Raw genomic sequence first — 26788 nt, 5'->3', positions numbered from 1 at the left:
GAAAAGAGGAATTGGAAGATTAACTATTTTGTAGAAAAATAGATTTGAGCAACCTATACGACAGATACCAGGAAAAAGAAAATCTGTTTTTGGCATAAATGACAAATATTTTTATAGAATCACATATATAATGGAAACCTCCTGAAAACTCTAAATTAATTATATTGGATATGTTAACATGTTCACAAAAGTAACAGAGCCTAACATTGTTAGAAAGGTTTTCTAATATCAGCTATGTATAATATAGCATTCCAAAATAATAGGCAGTGATGAGCGAAACAGCAGAATTTCCTTTTGTAAACAGTTTTACAAAACTGATAGTAAACTTTTTTTGCATGTGATTTTCCACTTACAGGATACAGCCTATATGTATTTTAAGTTGGACCAACAGTAATGCACGTGCAGAATTTCACGAAAATTGGTTTACCTGTTTCTGGGTAATTGGCACATGAACCAACTGATTATAACTTTATTAATACAAATTTACATACTTGTTATGTGCCTACCAATTCGAAAGAGGTAAATTCAATGCTAGTCTTGTTTAACATTGGATTTCTATGAAGGCCACTTCAAAACGCCTACAACTGCAAGAGATGCTGGCTAATGTAGTACCTTACTTAGGGGTAGCTAAACTGGAGTAAGATCTACTGTATCTAGTCAGTAGTGTAATCGCGAAAATTGCAGGAATTTGGCCAGGTGTACTTTAAAGCACTGGTTGTTAAGCTCAGTCTGGGGAATTCTGCCAGATAACAAATAATGGACCAGGATATAAGACGTCAAGAAATCTAAAAGTCTATTCCGGGAAATTCAAAAAAATCAAGCCAAAACGCAAGGCTAAGTAATTGTCAAAAGCCAAAGCAGAATGATTGCAACCAAAATACTAATTTCACTAAACCACAGAGGAGAACATTTTCTTAGAATGTCCACAATGTTCAACACCGATTGTAATGCACTGTAAATTTAAATAGCATTTGATTGATGAAACAAGTATGAGCCTGGCAATCAACACCTGTGCCCTGGTACAAAGAAGACAAAATGGCAATGCCCAAAATCATAACGGGAAGTGAAAAACAAGGCAAGAAAATGTATTAGTTTTATTTAAGTTAAAATTAAATGACAGAATTGACTTTGGGATTTTCATCATCATAAGCAGGATTTTAAATGCACCTTTCTGGGCATTCTGCTGTTAATTTCCTATTGAGCATGCTAGTGGCTATGACATTCAGATAGTTTCAGCCTTTCAGAATTCAGCACTGTTTGTCCTGATGTTAACTGTTATCATCAGGATACAATTAAGGAAGTAAACAGCACAATAAATAAGGTGAATTAATAGGAAAACAACAAAAGAGAGTTATCTGTAAACCTTTAAAGCCACAGCAAAACACAAATGCAGAATAAGAAAAGGAAAAAAAAATCTATTAGCTAATAATATAATGAGATCAATGGGATTAAAATCCTGTGGATATGAATGTAGACAAGAGCCAAGCAAAATTACACCTTTTATTGGCTAACTAAAAAGATTACAATATGCAAGCTTGCCTCGAAAGCTTGCATATTGTAATCTTTTTAGTTAGCCAATAAAAGGTGTCATTTTGCTTGGTTCTTCTCTACATTCATAATGGCTAACACGGTACAACACCCTAGTACTATGGATATGAATGGAAATTCCAAAGAGAGGGAAAAAAAGCTCCAACGAAGAAGCCTCAAAACTAGCACCCAGAAAGAAGGCTGGAACAAAAACCTGCAGCCACTGCGGCTCTCCAGGACCAACGTTGCTTACCCCTGCTGTAGAGACTCAGCTTACCATTCCACCTTACCTTACAAAATGCATTAAAGCCTATAAAGCAAACACTTTCATTACAAGACTCAAGTTTTTAGCTATAAACCCACAACTATCAGGTCCATAAGTACGTATTTGGACAGTGACACAATTTTCATAATTTTGTCTCTTTACACCAACACATGGATTTGACACAAAGAACAGACCTTTCATGGTTTAAGAAAAATATTGTATGAGCCATTTAGAAAAGACATTTTTATACATGGTCCCCCAGTTTTCAGGTGCTCAAAAGTATTTGGACAAACTAACATAATCATAAATTTAATGATCATTCTCAATATTTGTTTGAAAATCTTTTACAGTCAATGACTGCCTGAAGTATGGAACCCACAGCCATGCAAAAAATGGCTGTCATTCCTAAACAGGTCATAAGATATTTTTGGTAAACTTAAATTAAAGCGGAAAGCCTACACTTCAGCCACATAATGATTGCTTTATTTCAAATCCATTGTGGTGGCATATAGAGCCAAAAGTATGAAAATTGTGCCACTGTCCAAATACTTATGGACCTGACTCTAGATACCAATATTAAAGAGGCCCTGTCACTTTCAGCACTTAAATCAACTAGACCTTGTGGAGGAAGTCTTATCATTGAGGAACTCTTTGTCAGAACTTCATGATTTTCCATTGCAATTGATGTTATTTGCCTGCCTCAAAATTAAATAGACAAAGCAGATTCGTAAGGTCTTCACAACCTGGAGGCTAAAGGGAAGTTGATTTGTACAAAATGTGTGTCAACAGTGAAACACTGCTGGCGTACCTGAAGAAAAACAGCACTTCTTTTATCTCCTTCATATATTAGGCGGAGGCATTTTATGGAGAGTACTTTAGTCATCAGATTTAAAAGCAGTAACAACGTCAAAAAGAAACAGCACAGAGAGAGAGAGAGAGAGAAAATGGCATAGAGATAATAAAAAATGCAAATGCAGAATTTATGCTGGAAGGATCCCAATAAAGAGAATGGTGGCCACTGCTACTCAGCTAGATGTAAACTAAGCTGAGTTTTATAGAGGTAAGGAAATTTGAAAGAACTGGCTTCCTAACCTTGCTTTATTTAGTGCACTCAAGAAAAATGTGTATATATTTGCTTCTTGTAACTTTAAAACAAACAGTGAATGTTCCACTGTTTTCCAATGCAAAGATTATCTAATATAATTGTACTAGCCAACCAGCGGCGTAGTATACGCCGCAAAATTATTTATTGATGGGTGAACACTTCCTGAAAGACACAGTTGTCCAAATGGAGTGTAAAAGTAAAAGGCAAATTTGAATCTGATGGGGTCAGGGAAATCCGGGGAATAAGGACAGTTTGTGAGGTAGCAGCTGCGATAGTTTTACCCTCCTGTACATTGTGGTGAATGCTGGTAACAGAAAGCCTAGTGCCATTACAGAGACCTTTTGCTGGCATGAGGTTTCTGAGAAGCATGACAACTGAACCAATTTTAATTTTGAGTTTATGCGGAGGCACGCCAGTGGGAGTAAGACTGTTAAGAAATTCTTAGGAATATGAAAGTTGATCTGCAGGATCGTCTGTGATGATGGAGTCAACGCTGGTGAAAGTTACTTCGTCGGTAGGGATAAGTCCTATCCCATGACACTGGAGAAGGGTTAGGGTTGGCGAGCAGGGCTCTGTTGTGCATATCCCATGGTCTTAGAGTTGGAGGGCGGGGCTCTGTGAGTTGGTGGGCGGGGCTCTGTCGTGCGTATCCCATGGTCTCTGTCGTGTGTACCCCATGGTCGGGCGACTTAGTCAATTATATATATAGATTGTTGAAAGGATTTATATAATATCAGTAATAACATTTTGAATTTCTTGATTAACTAGAAATAAAGATTACACAATTTATTGTTGTAATCTTTCAATTTTTTGCATTTGCAGGGAACTGACTGTTCTCTCAGTTCATGGAGAATTAAAATTAGATAATATTAAGCAATACATTAATGATTAATAACTACATAATAACAGTTGCAGTAAAAATGACTGGCTCTATTAAGGCTGTTTTAAAGAAAACTTAGTCTTACATAAGTTCAGATGTGCCTGATAACGGAAACAGTGGCAGCTTACAAACCAGGTTATCCTTGCCTATTAACTGTAGCAAACATACATCTCATGTTCGAATCATCAATTCTTCCTTCTCTTCTGAAAATGAATCTTTGAACAATAAGTCTACCACATGCAGCAGTGAAAAATCAACAATCAACAAAAAAGACCATCATTAATATTTTTCTGCTGCTAACATACTGTATTGTGGATAACATATATCACTGCTCAATTTTCATTTGGCAATAAAACTTTCAAAATACATATGACATTGCATAGATGGTCTGAATGGCTCGTAGCTCAATAGGTCTGAAATATCATCCTTGTACTTAAACTGTGTTTTAAGTATTTGAAACAATAATAATAATACAATATTAATAAAGTGACTTTAGTTTAACACCTTCTAAAAAATACCTTTGGTCCAGGAAAACCAGGACTCCCTTGTGGACCCTGAAATGGAAAATAAGAATGATCTTAACCAATATGTACATAGTGTACATCATACTCTTAAATCTCTATTAAAAGGAGGCTTTACTTACAGGAAAACCTTGTGGTCCAGGGTCACCAGTAGGACCAGGCTGTCCCCAAGTTCCTGGTTGACCCTAAAGTAAAAATAGAATAAAAAAAAAACATACATTTTAATAAATGACTTCTTAAAAGAACTAATACATAAAATATTTACAAAATATTATGTTATAATAAAGCAGGAAAAAACAGCAGTAAACATCTTTCAGCTCCTGTCATTCATCATACTTATCTTTCCAAGTTATTAAGATGCATCCATCAGAACTATGCATAATAATTTGACAATGGAGTCTGATGATATTCATGTTTAAGATTTTTGTGTTTTTACCCCTTATTAGAAAATAAGAATATTATTAATGTGTAGAGGCTAAAGTATAGTGTACCTTCACATTAAAAGCAGGCCATGCTACCTATGAAATTGTGAGTCGATTAATATCACAATGTTGTGGCACTCAGTGCTGCAAAATGGCACTCTTTAAGCTGTTTTGGAGTTTTCACACCTAGAAAAATTATTCATCCCCTTGGAAGTGTTTACGTTTCATTGCTATACAATACTGAATAACAGTGGATTTAATTTTGTCTTTTTGACATTAATCAACAAGAAAAGACTCTTTAATGTTAAACTGAAAACAGATCTCTGTGAAGTCATTTAAATGAATTATAAATATAAAACACAAAATCATTGATTAAGTATTCACCTCCTTCAAGTCAGTATTTAGATGCACCTTTGGCAGAAATTTTATTACTGAGTTTGTATGATACACCTAAATCATCACTGGTGTATCAAATTGATTTTAGAAGTCCCATGATCAGTTTAATGTTGATCATGTGTCTGTAGTCATTCATTTCAGTGGCTTGTAGTGTAAATGCACCTGTATATGGAGGGACCAACTTGTGACAAGTCAGTATAGTGGTCTAGCCTACACAATAAAGGCAAAAGAAAACTTAGAGAAACTCCATGAGAAGATGAGTGAAATGTACAAGTCAGAGAATGGATAAAAGACAACTTGAGTCCAGTTAAATGAATCATTAAGACATGGAAAGAGTATGGCACTGTTGTAAATCTGCCTAGGTCAGGGTGTCCATTAAAACTGAGTGATAATGAGGGAAGAAGACTAGTGAGGGAGGAGAGCAACAGACCTATGATAACTCTGAAAAAGTTACAAATTATAGTGGCCAATATTGGAAAAAACTGTTGTTTATGTGCTTTATCAACTGCAGCTGTATAGGAGAGGGTAAAGGATAAAATCAATGCAACAAAATACAGGAAACGTCTGAAGGAAAACCTATAGCAAAGTTAATGTCCTGAAGTGGCTGAGTCAGAGTTCAAATTTTAATGCAACTGAGAATTTGTGACTGGACTTGAGTAAGGACACTCATAATCTCCATACAAACTTACAGGCGCTTTTAGTAGTCTGACAAAGAAGAATGGGAAAAAAGTTTGTATCCAAATGTACAAAGCTGATACAGACCTGTACACACAGAATCAAGATTAGAATTTCTGCCCAAGATGCAATTCAATACTTATGCAATCAATTATTTTGCATTTTACATTTGTAATTAATTTTGATCATTTTACAGAGGTCTTTCACTTCGACATAAAAGAATTTTTTATGTTGATCAGTGTCAAAAAGCCACATATAAGTCCCCTGTTATTTAATTTATATATATACAGTATGCTGTATATAGTCCAACTTGGTATACGTCCTGTTTGGACATGAAAAATTTCGCTTGGCATACGACCTTTGTTTGGAATACGACTCGTGTGCTACCCTTGTGAGTCCAATTAAAAACAGAAACTGGTTGAAACAAAAACCTGCAGCGACGTTGAGGAAGGCCACAGGACTGAGGTTGGGAAACACTGTACTAGTACATATCTCCGGAGCTTGTTCCAAAGCAGTTTAAATGTATTTCTATACATCTAGATTAAATCACTATTCAGTTTACATTTGAATAGTTTTCTCTTACTATCACATAATATCTTGGAATAAGAATTACAAAAATGAAGAATTTATTTAATTTTAATTTTAATCTTTATTAAACTATTCACTTTTATATTAAAATAGGACAATTACTATTATCCAAATGATCAACCTCCCAAAGTTTTTGTATATTTTTCAGTGTATTCTTATATATTTTTATAAATCACTGAAAAAAAATAAATGCAACTATTACAACATTTACATGGAATGCAATGTAGCCATGGATCAAAAACAATCTATATTACAAAAATCTAAGGTAGAGGGGATATATGCTTCTATTACTGAGTCACAAATATATGTATTCCAAGACTTTACAGAGGAAAATAAAGAAATAAAATTGTACTGGCTTGGTTAGATTGCTAAAGTAACATTTTTCCAACTTATTTATATAAACAGTTGTCTGTGCACTAACTACAGCCAATTACTATGAACTAATCTGAAATCGAGGGGTTCAATACTTACCCGTATATACTCGCGGATAAGTTCTCCCACGGATAAGTCAGGAATTGATTTTATCGTATAATTTCTGGTATTTTATAATGCCACTCGTATAATTCGAATGCAGAAAACTCACGCTATTGGTCCAAAAGATTATATTCCATGTGGGTGCAGCAATGCGCTGTTATCAGCGTGTGCTCCTAACCCCTCTCTCTCTCTCTATTGTGCCTACGTGACCAGACGGTATTACCCAAACTATTCTGAAGCAACATTTGCACTGATTTGTGCTTTTTGTATCTCACACTCTCATACACCTTTATTGTAAGAGCATCCCTTATCTACGATGGAGTGTTCGATCAGAAGAATTTATGAAGCTGGTTTTAAATTAAACGTAGTTGAAGCAGCGAAAGAAATTGGTAACTGTGCTGCTGAAACAAAACTCAATGCGTTTGAGAAACTGATGTGAGATTGGAGGAGGCAAGAATATGTAAAAAAAAAAAAATATTAAGTGTCACATTTTTGAACGGGCATATAAGTCAGGGTCTGATTTTATGATCGATTTTTCAGGTTTCAAGACCCGACTTATACATCAGTATATACCAGGGGTGGTGAACTCCAGGCATGGAATGCTGCAGTGGCTACAGGTTTTTATTCTAACCCCTTTCCTAGTTTTTAGTTTTTGGAAGATTCTTAGATTTTGGGCTGTCAAGAGATTTATAAGCAGTATTTGTCATACTCTTTCAAAATGGACTTCATTAGATGACATTAGGTAGCAATGGGAAAGGGATCTTTCAATCTGAATTTCATGTAAATTAGGGAACTTGGCCACTGGTAGGATATACTCTTCACCAAATGGTGAAACCTTGTGTAATTCAACCAAAACATGAAGACTGCATGCACTTATCCCAACTTAAATACGATATTCTAAAATCTACCCAGGCCAAGACCCTGGCTGTTTTGTCAGGTATCCACTTGTCTCTGTCCAACACTCAGCTCAGAGAAATAGTGAATAGGGAAACAATTGTTAAGAAAATAAAAACAGCTTTGTGAAAGAAATCTTTACTAATAACTTGTCAGAAAACAACCATGTAGAAGACATTTATGAGACAGCCATTTACTAAGGAAACTGGAAAAAATATAAATTTCATACAACACTAGGTTTATTTCTAGGAAATCACACAAATAATACAGGTCTTGGTATGGATCCTAATAAGGCTCAGGTTTTTCTCATTTTGAAAGTAAAACAATGATTTGAGTAAGTTCAAAGATTTGTGGGACTTACTAATATCTGCAATTTATAAAAAAAAATGTAATTTCCATAATTACTCCATTTACTAATAAAAAAATGAATAAAAAAATTCTGGAACCCAGAAGCCCAAAAGTCTTTCAATTAACTTAGATAATTCACAACCATTTTGAACTGCAAGAAGGTTTTATGTGGGTACAATACTTTCTCAGCATTTCAAGATAAAGGCTAGCTTCACCCTTATGCTTACTGCTCAAAAAACTGTCACCTTCACCTTTTTACTTCCTTTTAATTAAGTTGGCCATAGAAAAATTAAAGCACTGGCTACAGGAAACTTAATATATTTATTATTGTCAATAATCAAAAAAAAATCATACATATCTAGAGACTGCTAAAACGTTAAACACTCACCAGGCTAAATGAGCCCTCTTTTCGAGCAACTTTAATTTTATAACTTCTTAACATGCAAGGGGTATTTATTTAAAGGTTAGAGAATAATTAAGGATTTATGATGATACTGAACAAATAACCTGAATCAGAAAACATTTTAGCACAAGAAAAATTCTCAGCTGCAGTGACGGTTGATGGTAAAGTTGATAAAAAAAGCACAGCTCTATCAGATTATACCTAACAAATAGCGGTAAGTGAACCCCATGGAGTATGTTTTGCTATGAGTTTGGCAAAACTGCAGCAATGTTTGGAAATTCCACTGAACCTGGCAGAATGTATTGAAATCAATGAGGAAGGAGGAACTGAAATAATGTTGAGTAGATTTTAGTGGTGCAATGGTCTTTTAGGTGTCGCTGAGAGACTTGAGCTATGAGGCAGCAGTGCACCACCCTGCCTCAAGCAACAAAAGATGCAAATGGAATGATAATCACAAATAAAACATAACAAATAGTCACAAGTTAGTAATAAGTAAAAAATATATCATTGTACTCAGTGCAATGATATTAGTTACAATCTTCAGGGTACTGATTGGTCGCACAACAAAACATGTAGCAAAAATCAGTCTTGGAGTCTCAGTGGCTGCATGCCAAGTCCATATAAGGGAAGTGTGTTGGGTGTGGAGCTGATTAAAAAAAAAAGAAAGTCTTATGAAGTAGTATTAATAATGAAAGATTTATTAAGATTGTGCAAAAGTTTCACACTTTTTTCTTCAATTAAAAAGATAGAAAAAAAATCATAAAAAGTAATACATCTTTAATTATTATTTCAGAGTGTCTAATGTGCTTTCTGACTCTGGAGGATGAAATGGGCTCTTTGAAGGTTTGTTTTGACTAAGCGCTACACTACATGGCTAATTGCTTATCCATTTGGCCCATACTTTATAAGGAGCTGGCGTGCAGCCACTGGGACCCCAAAATTGGTTTGCAGTACTTCATGCTGCCACTCTGCTGTTTGAGCTTTGGAGCTCAGACAGATAATGGCATCCTCAGAGAACCTGTGATTTAAGGAATTTGTGTTATATACACGGGGACTGTGGTTGCCACTACCTGATTTGCACTACATAGCAAGGAAAACAGCAAGGTTAATCCAGCAGTGAAGATACTGTACAACGTACAATAAATCTGTGCAGAACAAACAAGTATTTTATAACATTTTCATTATGGTCAGCTAATGTACTCCTCAAATGAAAATACTTGCTGTCACTATGGCTGGAGTAATGACAGCAATGTAAAATATGAGGTGGAGTGCACTTCCAGTATGCAAAGCTACTTGCAAAGCATTATAGAGTGCTTGGAAAAATTGTTTAACCTAGTGCACAGTGAATTCGCAGAAAAATATTTGGCAAAGTTATGAGCACATAACGGATAACAGTATAAACGCTTGGCAAATTTTGCCAATCAGCACTACTAATGAGTAATCTTAAAGATTAGAATTTGTTCCTGAGGGTGTTAGGAAGGGGGTTTAGTTTTGGGAACATGACTTCTTATTAGCTGGACAATTAATGAAATGCTGCTTTTGGTGGCCTTTGATAAATCAGGATATTAAGTCTTATTTCCAAGTGTTTGAGGTTGTAACTGTGTTATACCACCAACCTCTTGACCCTAAGAAGGGTCACAGACCTGCCCCATCTCATGGATGTATCACCATTCTTGTAATAGCGGATTAACTTCCAAAATCTGCTCATTAACATCTGTTTAGCCTTCAGCTAATGATATTATGAAAATATTCAATGTAGATTTTTTTGGATAACATGGGGTTCTGAGTTCAATCATTTAACAGACACCATTTACTTTCGGATAATTCCATTATTTATAATAACAGACACAATTTATTTCCAGATTCTGCTTGTGTATTTGAAAAAAGACATGTACTAAAGTCTACTTATCTTTTGGTTACCATCTGAAGGGAATGGGCAAACAGAAAGAGTTAATCAAGACCTCTACAAATGTTGCTATTATAATATAAATCTTAAAAAATTAAACTGGAGTGGACTTTTAACTATGTCTGAAGTTTCTACAAATAATTTGTTCAATTCTTCCATCGGCATATCTTATTGCCTTCATTTTTACAGACCAGCTTTGACTGCTGAAGATTTGTATCATCTTCACTTCAGAGACTTGTATGTTTTGTATGCATTTTTATTTGTGGTTATTCTCTGTGATAGAGACTTTCTGCCACAAAAATTGAAATGTTTATAATAAGATAATATGACATACATAGTGTCACTGTGAGTGTTTAATTGAAAAATGTATTCATTAGATCAAAACTATAGCACAGAATAAATACCTTGTGCATCTCATGCTATAATTTCTAATGAAAACTAAATATATATTCACTGAGTTCAGTTATTTTTGAGTCAAGTGGACAATTCCCAGCAAAATTTAAAGAAGTTCTACAGTCATATTGATAAACATGTATTTCGCAAAACTGTCTAATAATGTTCAATGAATACTTATAGCTATGTAAATTTTCTTTGCCATCTGACTGTAAAACTATTTTATATTACTTTACTTTTTTAAATTAAATGCACAATAGATAACATCCTGCTTATACACTATCCTTCACATCAAAATTTCATTTTTTTCTTTCTTTACTTAACCTTAGTCCCCATCAGTCCTGGCACTCCACTATCACCTGGCTGCGGCTGACAGATCCTTACTGTAGCAGGAGATTCACCCTGTGTAAGAAATGTAAATAATTAAAACAGAACAAAAAAAAATATACAATTGCCATAGACCAGGTAAATCAAAGTTCAGAGAGGCAATGGAATACAGCCTTCTGAAGATTATATTATATATTATATTATTCTGATCAATTATAAACTACATTCTTAACAATTTGTATGGAATACCATTTGTGACAAAATGAAATAAATAAAATGACAATTGTGAAATAAATAATCACATGAAAAAGTACAGCGATATATATAAATAAATCAATAAATTATGACAAAATGAAAAGTTAAATAACAGTCATCTAATTATTATGAAATACAATGTCACCATTTTATTTTGGTTAAATAATACTGTTGCCATACTGTATGGTAATGAAAAACATGCTGACGACTTTTTTAGTAAATGTTCAAACTCACAATAATGAATTATAAATTAAACAATATATAAAATAGGAACTTGGACTGCAAACATTTAATACAAATACAAATCTGAAGTGCGAACTGAACCTGTCAGATGGCATGACATAAAAGCTTAAACTTATTAAACAGCCAACAATCCGTAATCCTGGACTAACAAAATATATTGAAACTGATAACACTGCAAAATTCTAGGTATTGATTTAAGCTGAACAGTGCATCAATAGCAATATTAAAAAAAAAATATTTGTTTTATATTTTTCAATAAGACTCTTTTCAAATAAATTTCCTTCTTTTTGCTACTATTAGTTTTACTTTGTTTCATTAATTTAGATTTATTGCAGTAGCAATTTTATATTGTTTGAGCGGGTCAAAGTATAGTGTTAAGAGCATCTAGTGTTAGTGCTGTATTTCCACAGGGGTTGGCACCTGAGAAGACAAAATGCTCAACAGTAGCAGTGTAGTAAGCTTTCATGAGTGGCACAAGTGTAGCTCAGATCTGAAGACAACTGTTTCGTCTGCTTGTGCCACATATAGTCTCTTTGCTTGAAGCAGATGTCCATGTTTGGATACAACTGTACATGTGAGGCGCTATAAAAGAGCTATATCTAGCATTTGTACACATGCCATAGTTAGCATGTAGGTGAACCAAAAAAATGAACATGGGAACTTCCACCATAATACACTTGGGGCATAGTGTAAACAGTATTTAGTTTGGGCGATTGTTATATTCCCAGACAGGTTAGTCTCTGAGAAGAGATGTCTTCAACAGTAGCATTACAGTAAGTGGGCACCTGCTTTAATGACTGGCACAAGTGTGGCTCAGGTCCAAAGACAGCTGTTTGGTCTGCTTATGTCATCTAGTAAGTCTCTTTACTTGAGGCAGCTATCCATGTACAGATAAAGCCACACACATGGGGCGCTATAAAGCAGCTATGCTAAAGAACAGCAGAACTTCCATGATAATACACCTATATTTAATTATTGCAGGCTTTATTTGAAAATGGTTATTTTTTTTTAAGATTATTTTTATTTAATATTGGCACTTTTCCTTAAGGCACATTTTCGAATAATTCTTTAATGCTAGCACTATTTAATTTAACAAGGCATGTTCAGGGGCGGCACGGTTATGCAGCAGTAGCGCTGCTGCCTCGCAGTTAGGAGACCTGGGTTCGCTTCCCAGGTCCTCCCTGTGTGGAGATTGCATGTTCTCCCCGTGTCTGCGTGGGTTTCCTCCGGGTGCTCCGGTTTCCTCCCACAGTCCAAAGACATGCAGGTTAGGTGCACTGGTGATCCTAAATTGTCCCTTGGGTGTGTGTGCCCTGTGGTGGGCTGGCACCCTACTTGGGTTTTGTTTCCTAAGCCTTGTGCCCTGTGTTAGTTGAGATTGTCTCCAGCAGACCCCCGTGACCCTGTAGTTAGGATATAGCGGGTTGGATAATGGATGGAAAGTACGATCAGCAATGATAAAAATGTCTGATCAATTTAGACAAACTGTGGAATTATATTATTTTTTTTGTAGTTTGCTGTGTTTACAAATTTGTATTTCACAATGTTTTCTTATAAGCAGTTAAAAGTCAGTGATAATATTTTTGCCATGTCTGAGTCTGGTAATGAGTCAGAATACTGAAAAACATTGAACATTTTATCAAAGAGATTAACACAAGAAATATTTATTAAGTAAACTTTAGTTTTAAATAAAAAGCAACTATGAAAAAGGGTGAGAACTAGAATTCTGTCAATACAGTAGTTTCATCAAAACATCTGATTTCACTTAAAACCTGCTAGCAAACCTTAATTTTCCCAATGAATGTGATTGAATTGATTACTGAAATTCTTAGATGTGGACTAAAGCACAATTCCTTTCAAGGGTCAATGAAAGAGGGAATAAGTCTCAAAAGAATAAAAATATATTTGGGCTGAATTAAGTACATTATTCTAAAGGTTAAATATAAAGGCAGTCACTAAATTTTAAAAGCTACAGGTCTAGACTGAAAAACGTCAAAGTACAGTGTAAATCGTTTCATAGTATACTGATCACTTTTTTCTAATAATTTATTTTAAAAGCAACCTATGGCAACTGTACAGTTATTTGTTATATTAAAACATGTACTGTGCCATGGATATGAAATATTCTGGAGATTTTCACAGATATGAAAGCAGATAAAAATCAAATTTTACCTTCATACCAGGAATGCCATTAAGACCCTAGAAAAGAGGCAATAGACTCTTTAAAAAATATATTTGAATAGAAACAAAGTAATGAATTAATTATATTTATACAGTTCACTAATACAATACAAAACAAATCTAGTTTTTGAGCACTAAATTTTCATTTTCTTGTAAAAATACCATGTAACATTAAACTAAATACAGTACATACAGTATAAACATTGATCCACTAAAAAGTAACAAGATTTTTTTGTGATTTGCAAACATCTAGTGATATCTTGTGAGAAGGCTAGATCAAAACAGGTTTCGTTACCAAATTTTTCCTTGAGGCACCCCAGCCATTTTCCATGCTTTGCTTAAAATGCACCATTCCAATTAATGAGGTAGTATTACCACAAATTCTGGTATGGCTTGAAGGGAGATGCAGTATACAGTACAATTAGTTAAGCTAGACAACACACTTTGTGAGACATAAAATCATAGTGTAGTTAGATTTGTAAGATGTGGATTCTAGCTGTCATAAAAAAATTTTAACAAATAAAAATTTTGTAAGATTGAAGATGGAAAGCAGTGGAAGACTCAAAAAGGTGTCTGCATCTGATGAGTAATATTTAAAGGTTACTTACTTAAGAGACAGGAGCAAATCCAGAGAAGTACATGCTCAGGACCCAAAATAGAGGCTTCAACAGTGTAAATAAGTCTTAAACAAATTTGTCTTATAAGGTGTGTAGCAGCTAAGAGACTAGTTAGTACATGAAAGATGACAAATTTTGGAGTAACAATCAGTGCCAGAAAGTATTATGGAGTGATGCATACAAATTTGAAATTTTTGCTTTACATCAGTTTTATGAACAAGTATGTTGACGTCTGTTTGCCACTTCTGTGAAGCTCAAAGTTGGATCTGTCATGGTCTGAGTGTGTATTTCAGTCCAGGACTGCAGGATTTGGCCATAACCAATGGAATAATGATTGCTGATTCATCGTGCTAGGACTTTGGGAAAATTACTCTTTGGCAAAAAAAGTCATCTTTCAGCAACGGCACCAGACATAGTGCAAATATAATTCAGACCTACTTGGAGAGGAAGTCTGCAGGCAGAACACTAAAAGCATTTGATCAGCCACCTCATAGTCCAAATCTCAACATAATAGAAGTGGTATTGAATCGATTGGGCAGGAAAAAGAACAAAAAAAAGCTAAAGTCACAAGGAAAGTAATGGCATAACCTTAAAGGAAGTTTCGAAAAATATACCACTTGAAATAATTTTTTTCATTACATTTCATACTTGAAAATAATTATATAACAGTGTACTGAAGCAAAATGCTTCCGATATGCTTTCTAAGGAAGGCCACATATTTTAGCAAGACATTCTTGCTTGTTTTCATTGTATATTTCATTTCAATGTATATCTGTCTTTATTCTTTTATTATATTGTATTTTCAAAAACAAACAAACACCTACTCCATTCATAACAAGTTTTAATAATTTGTTAGTGGCCTTTTACACTGCATTGTATTAAACATGTACACAGAAACACACACACACACTTATATACACTAGTACTGTGGAAATATAGGCATATGAGGAAAAATACTGTAAAGCAGGAAATGCTTTCAAAAATACTGCCATGAACATTTTTATTAATTATTAACCGAATGCAGAATGAGTTGGGACTGATCAAATGCCTCCTGGATGGTACTGCATGATGGATAAGAATCTGCCTGTACTTCTCAGCAGTGAAAGGGGCCATCAATTTTTATCAAATCACCAACTCCTTTTACAGAAATGCAGCCCCAAACCTTTAGAGAACCTCCACCCATGCTTCACTGTTGCTTGCAGTCATTAATTCACGTGCTATTTTCCAGGCCATTGGAAGGCAAAGTGTCTTTCAAATTTTGATTCATTAGTCCACAGCGCCTGGTTCCATTTTTCTGCACTCCAGTCTTTGCTCATCATGTGTATGTGAATTTTTGGGCTTTAATTATATAGTTTAATCACATTTTTTCAATGAAAACCACTCCTGATAAGACTTTTCTGGACTGTAGATGGGTGTACCAGTGATTAATTGTGAGGTGAGAGAACTGCTGACTATTTTCCAGTTTCAAATGGAATTAAACTTGATGTATTTTTCATTTGCTGAACTCTGTTTCCATAGCTAACCACTGTCCATTTGTTTGTGCTTCTGCAGAGGAGCTTGGCCAGCACATTTGGAAACACCTGCCAACTGCAAAATTTCAGCTTAGGAGAGGCCTTGTCACTGTGATCACTTGGTGTAAGATTTGCAGGTTAAACCGTCACATAAAACACCACCTCACCTTCTTAGCATGGTCGTCCCTTGCACAGTTTTAGTCCCTCTATGCAGCTGTTTTGTTTCAATTAATAACTTTGGTTCAATCTGCACATTATGTCATTGATCAGTAGCACCTGTTTGTTATATTTGCTTTATCAAGTACTGGGCTATATATTCCTAAAGAGATCTCACATTGTTTAACTGAAATGTGGTCTTTTACTATGTTAGTTTCTTTCTTTAAGAACATTCAAATGTCTTATTGTATTCATCCAGTTTTTGTACGAAAAATGATGGAATCTAAAAACATGCTGTTTTTTATTGACACACTATTGCAGAAGACATGAAATACTTGTCTAAGTACTAAATAAATGTACTGTATATGCATGGATGTCAAGGAAACATTCTTCTACTCATACAATCCAGTCCTGCATCAATCTATCACATAGCTCACTCACACACACACATACGCATCAACCCTCAAACTGGGCCAGTTTGGAATCAAGATTGAACCTATCACAAGCTCTTTTAGAGGAAAATCCCACAGTGAGAATGAGGAAAACTCACATAGACGATGCCCAGACAAGGGATTTGATTTCTAAGGTGCTGGATCTATAAAGCAGGAGCACCCAGTATGCCATCCTACTGTAAATGAGCAAACACTTAAATACTACATTCACAGAGCAATGACAAAGGCACACAAGAAGCTATCATCTTCCACAAGTCATTGCTATAAGTCTGCCAGAAACTTCCAGAACAATGTTAGTATTCTCTTGTGTAGACCTGAATTAAGTTAAACTTGGCATATAAAATAAACAGAGCTAATCAGTCTTCATTATTTCCACTGTAATCTGCCATACAGTATATAGTACAATGGAGATGTGCCAGAGAAAGAGAGTTTCTGAAACTGGAGGAGATTCTGCCAAAATGCTAAAAGGCAAGAACATCCATACATATATAATTTCATGTGCTTGATTAATAAATTAAAAAATAAATAAATAAATACAGAAAGAAAAGTGAAGCCAGAAGAGGTGAGACTATGGTATTCTTTTAGAAGTAGGATTTTCCTAGGTGTTATCTGCCAGCCTGGTAGAGGTCAATACACAATCCTAGACTAAAACGAATGGGACTGTGTTGCACTTGTAAGGCAAATAACATTAATGCTTTTAACATCAGGCTTTTAAGGTCCACCTAGGCTATTGGAGTACAAAATTTCCCTTGGGTAGTTCTGCCTTGGTGTCTCAACAGCCAAATGTAGTACCCCTTGGCCTCATAATTAATTCTTGGCGGCGTGGGAGAGACCCACAGTAGGAAGTTACAAAGACAATTTCCAGTTAAATCTAATTGGGGAAAAAAATCCACATGAGAGAGAAATACATGTTGGAATAATGAGAGAATGACAGTCAGAGGTGAGAAGGGAGCACTTTACTGTGGAACTTGGAAGGTTGCAAGTGCCCAATGGAGGAAGATCCCTTCTGGCATTGACAGGAATTTGAACTGGCAACCTTAGCAGTTAATCAATTAATTCAATAAAAACAGTTTTACTGTTATTCCAACCATCCTCTGAAGTACAGAATAGTTCTTTAGAACTATTCAGAGTGGTGTTAACTAAATTTATAAAATATAAACCACAAAGCAACATACTGGTTCACCTGGGCAGCCAGGTTTTCCTGGTAATCCTGGGTAGCCTTCTTCACCCTACAAAACAAGCAAACAAATAAACAAATAAAAAAATAAAATATTATGATTGGTTACACATGAGATTTATAGGACAACATAGTGGTGTAGTAGATAGTGCTGCTGCTTCTCAGAATTTAAGCACCTGGCTGAATGCGGGCTTGGGCACTTTGCACTTTCTTCTTGCATCTTAGAAGATGCTAAATATAAAATGCACTCTCTTTTTCTGTTTTTGGCTGTGCGGAATAGCCAATGCTATACTAACTATTGATACCTGTCATTTTAGTCTGATACCTGATATTTTACACGGCAAAAATATACTGCTCAAAAGAATTAAAGGAACACTTTTTAATCAGAGTATAGCATAAAGTCAATGAAACTTATGGGATATTAATCTGGTCAGTTAAGTAGCAGAGGGGGTTGTTAATCAGTTTCAGCTGCTGTGGTGTTAATGAAATTAACAACAGATGCACTAGAGGGGCAACAATGAGATGACCCCCAAAACAGGAATGGTTTAACAGGTGGAGGCCACTGACATTGTTCCCTCCTCATCTTTTCTGACTGTTTCTTCACTAGTTTTGCATTTGGCTACAGTCAGTGTCACTACTGGTAGCATGAGGCGATACCTGGACCCTACAGAGGTTGCACAGGTAGTCCAACTTCTCCAGGATGGCACATCAATACGTGTCATTGCCAGAAGGTTTGCTGTGTCTCCCTGCACAGTCTCAAGGGCATGGAGGAGATTCTAGGAGACAAGCAGGTACTCTAGGAGAGCTAGAGAGGGCCATAGAAGGTCCATAACCCATCAGCAGGACCAGTATCTGCTCCTTTGGGAAAGGAGGAACAGGATGAGCACTGCCAGAGCCCTATAAAATAACCTCCAGCAGGCCACTGGTGTGAATGTCTCTGACCAAACAACCAGAAAGACTTCATGAGGGTGACCCAAGGGCCCTATGTCCTCTAATGGGCCCTGAGCTCTCTGCCCAGCAGCATGCAGCTCGATTGGCATTCGCCATAGAATACCAGAATTGGCAGATGCACCACTGGTGCCCTGTGCTTTTTACAGATGAGAGCAGGTTCACCCTGAGCACGTGACAGAAGTGAAAGGGTCTGGAGAAGCCATGGAGAACATTATGATGCCTGTAACATCATTCAGCATGAGCAGTTTGGTGGTGGGTTAATGGTCGTCTGGGGAGGCATATCCATGGAGGGTCACACAGACCGCTACAGGCTTGACAAAGGCACCTTGGCTGCCATTAGGTATCAGGATGAAATCCTTGGACCCATTGTCAGACCCTATGCTGGTACAGTGGCTCCTGGTGCACGATAATTCCTGGCCTCATGTGGTGAGAGTATGCAGGCAGTTCCTGGAGGATGAAGGAATTGATACCATTGACTGGCCACCACACTTTCCTGACCTAAATCCAATAGAACACCTCTGGGACATTATGTTTTGGTCCATCCAATGCCACCAGGTTGCACCTCAGACTGTCCAGGAACTCAGTGATGCCCTGGTCCAGATCTGGGAGGAGATCCCCCTCAACACCATCTGTCATTTCATTAGAAGCATGCACCGATGTTGTCAGGCATGTATACAAGAACACAGGGGCCATACAAAGTGCTTCGTACAATTTTGAGTTGCTGCAATTAAATTTTGGCAAAATGGACTAGCCTGCCACATCATTTTTTCACTCTGATTTTTGGGGCGTCTTTGAATTCTGGGCTCTGTAGGTTGATCATTTTCATTTCCATCAAACGATGTGGCATCCTTTCGTTCCTAACACATTACCCAGTCTATATCAGTATAGATATCCAGGAGGATTTCTTTTTCCCATTGAGATCTGATGTATTTTCAAAGTGTTCCTTTAATTTTTTTGAGCAGTTTATATATCTAAAAAAACTTACATTGAGAATCCTCCACATGTAGAAAAAAAACTACACTAAAAAAACAGCCATTGATCTATTAGACATTCATTTTCGAAATGCATCAGAGAGAGACTACCAGAGAAGGCCTTGAACAGAAACTATCACTATACACAGATGATATGGTACTTTATATATTTGTCCCACAAATATCTTTAAAATTAGTACTTAACGCATCAAAATAATTTCAAATTCCTTCTGGACTCAAAATTAATTTTAATAAAAGTGTGCTTTTTCCAGTGAACTCTCTAGCACACAATACTAGACTGGACATCTATCCATTCATTCTATCAAAACAGTTTACATATCTATGAATAAACATCACAAGTAAATACAAAGATCTTTTTCAATACCATTTTGGTAACTACGTGAAAAAAACGAACAAGATGTTAACACATGGTCTACACACCATCTCACCTTAGCAGGGAGAATCAATACTGTCAACATCCTTCCAAAGTTTGTATTTCTGTTTCAGAGCATCCCTATATAGATTAATAAATAGTTTCTTTAATTTGTTCTTTAATAACTAGATTCAATGATAACCTCCTCTATCTGGAATTTGAGACATTCAGAAGGCAATACAAGGACCTAAAGCAGAGGGTGGCATGGCACTACCTTAAATTTCATTTTTTTTTTACTGGCTAAGACATAGAAATCATCATAAATGAATGAATTTACACAGCCCCGGTCAGCAATGGAAATTACATCTTGCTGCATTTCTTTGTATGTCCTGCTTTGTGCCCCAATAAATTCCAACTTTCGTCCATATGCCAATCCAGCTTTCCACCAAACACTCAGAATATGGAACCAATGCAGGACAAAGTTTTACAAACAGCACTCAATAAATAGCTACATTCTTTAACTTGATGCATAACAAATGTATCCTTTAACAGCGGGATCAAAACATTTCACATCTCCATTAGTAATATTAGCACCTGCAACATTTCGTTTTAGTGCTTTAAAATAATCTAAAATCATTTGCTTTGCTCACCTTCACTCCATCACATCCAGGAATTCCCCTAGGGCCAACAGGACCATCTGTTCCAGGAATACCCTGCACATAAATGCATAAAATGGGTTGTTTTTAGATCTTACATTTAGAAATGTAAGAAATGTATGAAACATCTTTATTAAAGAATGTAATTTTGTAAAACTGTTACCAGTTGCTGGGTGCATAGGTTCCACAATATATTTTTAGTTAATGACATTGGCAGTCCTGTATTTAGTTTCATGATTTAATTTCATATTATGAATTATTAAATATTAATAATTAAGTGTTTCCATCCATCACAGAATAGCCAGTCGAGAGTCGGTTGAAGGTTTTTGCGTGCAGTCTTAGAGATGCTACAGCCATTCAGAAAACAAGGAAGGAAATGAAGAACTGGCTCATCAAGATAGACACGATAGGACTCCCCAGCAGGTTCAAAGCCTTGACCTACCAGCATGCCTTTCTGCTGCAAATTCTATAGTCATTGCTGATGTATGAGATCCTAATGATAATGGACAAATTCCAGAAAGGAAGATTAATAGCTACCTGCATAGATGACTTGGGCTTCCCCCTTAGTGTCAAAAGTGCCATTCTGTATGAAAGCAGTAACATTTTGCAGCTTCTATCTTGTAGGCTGGCTACGAATTCATCATATCTATCTTATGTAAGTAAAGATTATTTATTTTTTTCTATACTATTTATTTACCGTTATTCTTAAATAATTTAATTTTTTTTTTCTTTGCTTGTCAACTAAGTCTTCGACATTTTGTAAAGCAAATTGAGCTAAATCATTTGTATGAAAATGTGCTGTAGAAATAAATGTTATTGTTATGTCACAAACAAAGATGGGTGCTTCAGTAAAAAGATTCCAGGGACCCCATGCTGGTGTCAACTAGCACTGAGGTGCAAACAGGCAGGAAATGGAGAGCAGATAAAGTGCTGATGGTGGCTGCATCAAGGTTGAGGTAGACGTTAATGTTGGGAACTGTGACAATAGAACAAGCAGGCCTAGGCTACTCCGAAAGTTGACAGGATCTATGGCAAAGAGCAACACCTGCTAGTTTAGGAGGATGTATGAGAACATGTGGAATAAACTCAGGCTAGTAGAATGGTAGAGTTTGGCCAGTAAGGAGCTTGGATAAGGACTGGCATACTACAGAGGAAAACAACCTGTTTCATAATCTGGAAAGCCATCTTTCATCATGTCACATTTTTAATTCAAGCGATCTATGATGCCATACCAAGTCCTGATAAACTAAATGTCTGGGTAAAAAATGAAACACCAACTCGCCCTCTTTGTTGTGGAGGGGAGTTGCTCGAGTGCATTCTTAGTAAATGCACAAAGCTCTTGGGGAAGGGCGAACCATTGGCACTATGACCAGGTGCTTAAAACTGTCACTGATAGTGTAGCCACAGCTCTCAACACCAACAGGCACAATTTCCTATTGATAAAAAACTATCAGATTTGTCAAAGCTTCTTAATACTGCCTGACTGGAAGGTGACAGATGACCTCAGCAAATTACTCAATTTCCAGGCACATATAATATCATCCAGGGTTCTTCCAGGCATAGTCATTATTTTGGAAGCTTCCAAAATCATCTGATCATGCTGGAAATAACAATGCACTAGGAAGTACGTATGGAGGAAGCCAACAAACGAAAGTGCACCAAGTACCAGGAACTGGTGGTGCAGTGCCATACGGAAGCATGGCAGGCCCATGAAAGAGCGATGTTTAGCTGCTTTACAGGGTGTTTACTCTGCAAAACATTAACTCTACTGGACATCAAAGGGACAGAGAATAGGAAGTCTATTAGTTCCATTACTGAAGTATCAGAGAGAGAGTCTTCTTTGGATTAAGAGGACAGACCTGCGGACAATTGTTGCTGGGACGTAATTTGCGGCTTGATCAACCCCGGCTGGGTCATCTAGGAATGGGGGGTCTGATGCTGAAAGACCCAAAAACCCCAAGGATCACAGGGTTAATCACTGAAGATTTACCCCAGCACATCCATAGATGTGTTTTATATCAAAACATACTGTATTTTTTGTTGATGCTTTTGTTCTTATTGCAAGGGTCTAAATTTGTTATACTGTTGTCCGAGGTGTTATTTATTGAACAAAGAAATCTATCTAAAATGTTTGGGTTTAAAAAAGGCATCTATTCAATTAAAAATGTAGCATTTTAAACATATTACTATATTACTATGAATTTAAAAAATATTTTTAAGATATGTAAAGATAAAAGACATTAAACAAAATTAATTCATAAACTAAATTGATTCAGCAGAGATTTATGCAGTTTAATTTCAATTTTGATTAAGTTGGAAAATGTCATATTTAACTAATTCCGTTATAAAGAAACACATATCCCTAGTATATTAAACAACTTGTGAATGTCCCACAAAACACTATTCAATAATTAAGAGGAATTCTGTATTTTAAACTATGTTATAACTTCCTCTATATTATACACAGGTATAAAGTAAGTGGAATTTCAAACTTCTAAAAAAAAATCATAATAAACATGCTTAGTTAGTTAGAGTAGATGGCCTTGACAAATTCAAAGAATAAGCAAAACATGTTACAGATATCTGAACAAAATACCAATGCAGTAGGTTAACTTACAGTAATCCACCCTTTAGTGGACTGCTTAATGTAGTGGCATTTACTTTTATACATGATCTGTCTGTACGAAATGCATCAGTGTGTTCATAATGATTACATTTTACTTACTGGAATCCCTGGAAGACCTAAAATGCCAGGTGGACCAGTTGGACCCTAAAATATTCACAAGACAAAAACACACTTTTATTCCGGTTTTGATAAGTTAAAGCTATTATACTATTAATAACTTGTATAGTCCGTAAACATAATCATACAATACTATTAACATAAAATTTATGAAAAAATGTGTAAAATAAGGTATTACAATTTATAAAATGATTAACAGACTTTAAGTTACAGAATATTTCAAAAGTCTTATTTAAATTTCAGTTATTGTTGATGATTTGTCTTGATTTTAAAATTTACAGCAGAACTTTTTGTACCTTGGATACTGTATTAGAAAAAGAAAACAAAAATGACAAACTGTCCATGGTTTTGTTTGTATAAGTGTGCATAAAAAAGATCTGACATGATTTATATTTATTTCAGTAAGACTTTTAATATCCAGCTAAACAATGCATTATGAATTTATTAAAAACATCAGTGAGTAATACTATATATGGTTAACATCTGTATAATTTTCACTCCACTTTTACTTTTGTATATTCTTAATTTTTCTTGGCTGTTTTACATTTTTTGAGGAGTGTACAAAAACAACCCTCTACAGCTAAAGGAATATCTCAGATTTTTCTATGAACACCCCAGGCACATTTAGTTTCAGTAAATTAATTGAATATTGCATTAAAATTTGTCTTACCATATAAACATATAGACAATACATTATGAACGCAAGTATTTTTTCAGCCTACTAAAGTAAATAATTACAGTACTTTTAAACGGAACTAGACTGCTTCTTTTTAGCATGATGCATATTTTTAATATTGATTCAGATATAAAATGATGTAATTCTGAATTATTCATTGAAGTAGCTTACCAATAATTATGTATTTCTTTTGGAATGACATATTAGGATGAAGAAGTGAAAAATACAAAAAGACAGCAATAACGTCCGTAATCTATATAGCAATTTCAAATGACCTTTTTCATTGATCAATTCTAACATTCTTGTCTCTGGTGACCCTTCCTATGAAGTCAGTAGATGAATTGGGAGAGGATGGGGGGTCATGAGGTCGCTGGAAAGGTGTGTGTAGCGCTCCCGATATCTATGCAAAAGGAAGAAGGTTCAAGCCTTTAGAGTCCTGGGGCCTCATGTATAACGCCGTGCGTAGAAATCGCACTATAACATGGCGTAAGCATAAAAGCCGAAATGTGTTTACGCACAGAAAAATCCAGATGCAGGAATCTGTGCGGAATCCAACTTCCACGTTCTTCCGCTACATAAATCCCGATCAGCGTGAAAACTAACGCTCGTGCACGCGCATTATGTAACGCCCCAAATCCTCCCAGAATTACGCCTATTTGAATATGCAAATCAATATAAATCGCCCTTAAGCGCAGCCTTCTGTGAAAAGACAATGGGAAAAGCACGGGAAAATATAAGAATTTCAGCGAATACCAAGTCGAGGCAAAGGAAAAACGTACAATTTGTTCAAATAAACCGTGGTATAATCAACAAAATGAAGTTGATCGAGTGACATAGCGTGTTGGAGAAACTTGAAAGCTCACATTCACAAAATCGCACAGTGCCGGAAATAAAAAAGAAGTCACATATCAAAGTTGCCGTGAAAAGAAGAGTTGTAAGCCCACTGTCTGAGTGTCATATGAAAGCTTATTAGGGTACAGAGAAAAAGGCACACGGTGGGGAAAAAGCACGAAATGTCAACTTCAATCTCGACATTTCCACTTTAATCACATAGTTTATTTTGTCATTTAGTAGAACATTATAAACTTCATCTTAAAATCGTTTAATTAACCAGTTCCTCAAATCACATCGTAATTAAAGTAGCACGTTAAATGCTTTGTTTTGTATTTGATCTTCTACTCGTATTTGCTCTATGTGTGTGAATCACTACTTGCTTCTTAAACTGGCTCTCTTCCTCCAACTGGACACAGAGTCCATTACATTCGTGATATTACAGCTCTCTGAATAACTAAAATACTGAGATGTATACGTGATGTCATTTTCATGATGATAGGAGTTAAAGCACGTTATTAAACATGTGTTTCACTTGATGAAATAATTTATTGCAGCAGTACTCAGGGCTCTAGGCTTGTGGTGGCACTGGGCAGAGGAAGAATCGGTGGCTCCTTAGCCGCCGTCAGTAAGGTAGCTTATGCACAACGTCCGTTGCGGACACTGCATAGCCGCCTCGTGCTCATGACACAAGCATTTAACTTTTGCCGAAATTTTTCGCTGTGTTTTTAGCTGTGTTGTTATTTTCTCTTTCTGTTTTATATTCAATATATATTGGCGTAGCCGTCACTACAGTCAGTGCTTTTCTTTCCCCAAGTAACCGATCACCATACAATCAGCTCTGTAATAGGCGTTAAGCCATCTGTAAGCTTAGCGCCGATTCTTCAAAACGTTTAAAGAACATTGAAATATCTTCGTAGTACATGTTTAATTATTCTATCCTTCATGACACTCCCAGTGAAGAATATAGATTATTTAAATGAAGTTAAAGTTTTATGTGTATAATTTAACAAACATATTTTGCTGCATTTCAGCTTAAAAATGATATCGTCATCATATGTAAATACGCGCTTTATAAAGTGGCTCAGGTTGTGCGATATTATAACTGTAGTACAAGTTTACAGTGGGGTGATTGTACTTATAAGTATAAACCGTTCTACAAGGAGCAATTGATTGAGTGCATTTAAAGTTCTTGGGATTAAACTGCTTCTGAACCACGAGGTCTGTACAGGAAAGGCTTTAAAACGTTTTGCAGTGGCTGAGACAGCGTGTCCTTAAAGCTGTATACCGATAACTCTCTTTCCGATCAGCTGCTGCTGTGATTCACACTCAGATACAGTGATATAAATACTCCGAGTCGTGCAGTGAGAGTAATATGGAAAAAGATGATCCGCTGTGGTAACTCCTAACGGGAGGAGCTGAAAGAAGACGAAGAAGAAGAAGGAGAAGTGAGAGTAACAACGCTAAAGCAGTTATGGTATTTGGAATACTATGGCTGTTCCCTGGACCATTATATTGTTACGAGTTAATTACAATCAGATGCATTACACTAATAAACAATATGCGGTTAGTTTCTGTGTATTTATAAAGCCGCGTCATGAAAATAATGAGTAATCACACAAGAACAGTGCCATTGCTTTGACGCTGGGTGCCGCCAGTTTGCAAAACCGAGCGGAGAACTTGCGTACGACAAGGCATGAGGTACCATGGAAAAGTGCGTGGCTTTACGCCAAGTGTAGGTTTTATACATCGTGATTTGAACGTGGAAAAGTTCTTACGCAACATTTCTGTGCGTACGCACCGTTTATACATGAGGCCCCTGGTGCTTTCTGTCTTGCTGGTTGCAAGACATGGATGCTATCCAGTGACCT

The 26788-nt window shown here is 36.0% G+C and overlaps 1 protein-coding gene across 1 annotated transcript in view; it reads right to left on the bottom strand.

The window, feature by feature from the left end:
* Positions 1 to 26788, bottom strand: part of LOC120533090 (collagen alpha-5(IV) chain-like) — a 224616-nt gene that overhangs the window by 110271 nt on the left and 87557 nt on the right. The window contains exons 5-11 of the mRNA XM_039759763.1: positions 23393 to 23437; positions 20662 to 20724; positions 17715 to 17768; positions 13795 to 13821; positions 11122 to 11199; positions 4421 to 4483; positions 4296 to 4331 (exon numbers count right to left, since the gene is read on the bottom strand). Coding sequence (XP_039615697.1) covers positions 4296 to 4331; positions 4421 to 4483; positions 11122 to 11199; positions 13795 to 13821; positions 17715 to 17768; positions 20662 to 20724; positions 23393 to 23437 — 366 coding nt within the window. The remainder of the gene's footprint in view (positions 1 to 4295; positions 4332 to 4420; positions 4484 to 11121; positions 11200 to 13794; positions 13822 to 17714; positions 17769 to 20661; positions 20725 to 23392; positions 23438 to 26788) is intronic.

This window comes from Polypterus senegalus, chromosome 1 (assembly GCF_016835505.1).
Source record: "Polypterus senegalus isolate Bchr_013 chromosome 1, ASM1683550v1, whole genome shotgun sequence".
Taxonomy (NCBI): Eukaryota; Metazoa; Chordata; class Cladistia; order Polypteriformes; family Polypteridae; genus Polypterus; species Polypterus senegalus.
This window is presented reverse-complemented; position numbering and strand designations above follow the sequence as displayed.